Source organism: Sinohyriopsis cumingii, chromosome 18, assembly GCF_028554795.1.
Source record: "Sinohyriopsis cumingii isolate HCF-2022 chromosome 18, ASM2855479v2, whole genome shotgun sequence".
NCBI lineage: Eukaryota > Metazoa > Mollusca > Bivalvia > Unionida > Unionidae > Sinohyriopsis > Sinohyriopsis cumingii.
In genome coordinates, this window is record NC_142978.1 from 43,746,977 (window position 1) to 43,750,804 (window position 3,828).

Below are 3,828 nucleotides of genomic sequence, written 5' to 3' on the forward strand. Positions count from 1 at the left end.
TCCCATTTGTCAGTGTTTATGCCAAAGTCCCTTAATGACTTCTTCAGTGTGTCCTTATAGCGTTTCCTCTGGCCTCCATTGGAGTTTTTCCCTTATTATAGCTCGCCATACAATCTATCTTTTCGGAATCTGGCCGGCTGACATGTAGACTACGTGATCGGCTCATCGCAGTACATTTATCTATTACGTTAGTCCTAACTTTTGGTGGCGGTTGAAGAAAGGCTGCTGAGGTGGTTGAACTGGTGGTTGTGGTTGAAGCGGTCGATTGGGTGGTGGAGGTTTCGGCAAGAACCCTAGCATCCGGGATCCACTCTTGCCACTTCATTTTCAAGAGTCCTCTGGGGCACGTTGTGTGCACTGTCCAGGGTTTGCAAGCGTATAGCAGTGTTGGGATTACTAGTGTTCTGTATACTTTCAGCTTTGTCTGTAGACTATTGCCCCTTCTGTTCCACACATTGCCGAAGGTTCTGCTGGCCTATGCAATCCTGGCATTAACTTCGTCATCACTGACGACGTTCTTGTACAGAGTGCTGCCAATATAGGTGAACCTACTCATTGCACGGAGGGCAGCAATTATAGACATGTCTCCCTTAAATGTGTCTGCTGCAGAATGCTTGAATACATCTATATCAGCACAAAATGTTGCAACGTTTAGATCACTTCAACATTCTAACAGACTGCCAGCATGGTTTCCGTGCCAGACTAAGCTGTGAAACACAGCTCATAACCCTAGTGGATGAGCTTGCCAAATCCTTAGACGGAGGGAAGGACCATGACTTTGCTATCCTGGACTTCAGTTACTTCGTGTCCCCCATAAAAGACTTCAGTAAGTTGGACCACTATTGCATCAAGGGTAATACTCAGAAATGGATCAGAGATTTCCTGACAGATACATCACTGAGAATTATAGTAGATGGAGCAAAAACAGACCGGTTGTTAGTGGAGTTCCTCAAGAGAGTGTGTTGTGTCCCATCGTATTCATGGTGTTCATCAATGATCTACCTGCGAGTGCCAAGTCAAACACAAGATCTTTTGCAGATGACTGTATAGTCTACCTGGCAATAAATGCCTCCAAGGACTGTGAGATCCTTCAAGAAGACCTGAACCATCTGGCCCTCTGAGAAAGAACTTGGGGTGTGTCGTTCCACTCAGACAGATGCAGCATCCTAAGAGTTAACAGGAAACAAATTACCAATCTTGTCCGAATATATATATCTATCTATATATATATATATATATATATATATATATATATATATATATATATATATATATATATATATATATATATATATATATATATATATATATATTAGGGGCACAAGTTAGCCAATGAGCAGGCAACACAATATATTGGGGTTGAATAGTCCAGAGACCTCTCATGACAAAGGCAAAGAGACAAGAGAGTGAAAAACTGGAATAGTAACCTTGGTTTCCTGCGCCGCTCTCTCTGGTTCGACCTGCCCTTAGGTATTTTCTCTACTGTGTGGAACCCACATACTAAGGATCTAATAATTAAGATACAGAGGGTTCAAAGTTGAGCTTCCAGATTCCACAAAAAAAATATGTTAACAGTAGCAGTGTCAGTGCAATGTTGAACCATCTCCAGTGGTAAACATTCGAATTCAGGCGAACCATGTTGGACAAGATTGCGAATAACCCAGTGGACATGCCAGCGGACAAATACATGACGAAACTAAGAAAAACCACAGGAGAAAGTTCCAGTTAAAGTCAGCAGCGACACATTGTTCAGCTTCTTCTCATGTACAGCAGGGACTTGGAACAAATTACCATCGATACTTTCAGAAACTACTGACTTGGTATCTCACAATCAGTAGCTTTCCCAAATCACATTACAGGGAACTAGTCAGCTTCAAGTAGGACCTAGTGATTATCATGGCTATACCGGATGAGGTTCCTTATCTCATTGCATCTGCGGTATCCGGATTGGTCTGAGGATGAAGATACGAAACGTACACTGACAGTTTTTTACTTATTTATGCCCTTCCATTCATTACTCTTCTGACTGTCCAGTCACTTCCGTCTTTACTTTAACTTTGACCACGCACCACCCGTTGCTTAAAGGTTCCTTATCTCATTGCATCTGCGGTATCCGGATTGGTCTGAGGATGAAGGTACGAAACGTACACTGACACTCTTTTACTTATTTCTGCCCTTCCATTCATTACTCTTCTGACTGTCCAGTCACTTCTGTCTTTACTTTTGACCACGCACCACCCGTTGCTTAAAGGTCAAGTGTGACTGTGTCAATATATTTATTGATATAGATAGTGATGTGGTTCTAGAGCATGCTGCTGGAGTGACTATCACTCAGCTTTTTTATTTCTTTAATTGTTTTAAATCTAGCTTTTATTATTAACCTTCTTTTATTCTGCTTCTTTAATTTTACGATTTCTTCCTGTTTTTCTTCCATTTAGTGTTTTACAATTGCTGAATGTTCATTTACTGCCTTGTCAAAGATTTTAGAATTATTAATATCTTCCTCTGATTTGATCTGATTAGTATTAGTAGCGATACTATATACATCTTTAACCTATTCGGCACCTTTTAAAGTTTTAATATATATTGGTTTTACATATTGATCTCAACCACCATATCCAAATGCAGGAATATCAAATATTTGGTCTTTATCGCTAATAATGGCAACAAATTCCTCCGTACATATATATATTATGTTAATCCTAACTTTTGGTGTCGGTTGAATAAGGGTTGCTGAGGTGGTTGAACTAGTATATACACAAATATATATATATATATATATATATATATATATATATATATATATATATATATATATATATATATATATATATATATATATATATATATATATATATATATATATATATATATATATATATATATATCCGTACACACACATGCAACATGTACTCTGCAGATAGATCCACACTAAATATCATCAACATTTTGTCTCTGTGAAGAATGCAAAATGGTATAGTGAATTTGTTTAAATTTAATGTTACAACCACCAATGACCATAATGTATTTCTTATATGACATCTGTTATAACCTATTTTAGACCTCCAAGTTCTCACGAATGTGATGTGTATGTAATTAGAAATAACAGGCGTTTAATGTGATTGTAAAATTTAAGTATTGATAATGATATTATTGGAGCACAAGTGTATCAAACGATAGCTCAAGTTAGAAAGAATAATTTAAAAGTTAGGGAATAGTAATAGTGGAAAACATTACAGCCAGAAACTGTCCCTGTCTTCAAACCTTTTCATGGTGAGGAAATTACTAATGCCAATCAAATTATCATTAAAAACACTTTTCAATCTCATTATTGCACTAATCAGTACTGACAAATACATTTGCGAGTAGATTGCCAGTAACTTTTAAATTTCATTTCATTCATTGAATGTAGCAACTATATATTGAAAAATCCTGAAAATTCAATTTGACAATGGGGAAAACAAATGCTAACTAAAAGCCTTTAAACGTTTTCTAAAGTTTGTTTTTTGTAAATTTCTGATGTTCATGAAGTATCATAAGGATAAACAGTCTTTATGCATTCAAGGAAATTAATGTTGCAATTATTTGCATTTCAGTGTCCATGGACTATGTGATATGGCATCTATCTTTCTTATTGTGTTCATGTACTGCTATATATATTCAGATATGCTGCTAAGTTTTTATCTAAATTGGTAGCTCCTCTAATGATTGATTTGAAAGGATATGAACGTTTATCTAAATATCACGCATGCAGGATATTTGTAGAGAAATATTTAAACAGAGAGGAAACTGTTCAATGAAGAAATGTCATGCCATCACCTAAAGGTC

General features: G+C 36.6%; 1 protein-coding gene across 1 annotated transcript; it reads left to right on the forward strand.

The window, feature by feature from the left end:
- The first annotated feature begins 639 nt into the window (after positions 1 to 639).
- LOC149776512 (uncharacterized) lies at positions 640 to 1,050 on the forward strand. The gene has a single exon (XM_089941315.1). It carries the CDS (start codon positions 640 to 642, stop codon positions 1,048 to 1,050), a length of 411 nt encoding a protein of 136 aa, XP_089797441.1.
- The last annotated feature ends 2,778 nt before the right edge of the window (positions 1,051 to 3,828 follow it).

Coding starts and splice junctions, on each gene's coding strand:
- LOC149776512 (XM_089941315.1), top strand. CDS start 640: ATGTTGCAACGTTTAGATCACTTCAACATTCTAACAGACTGCCAGCAT.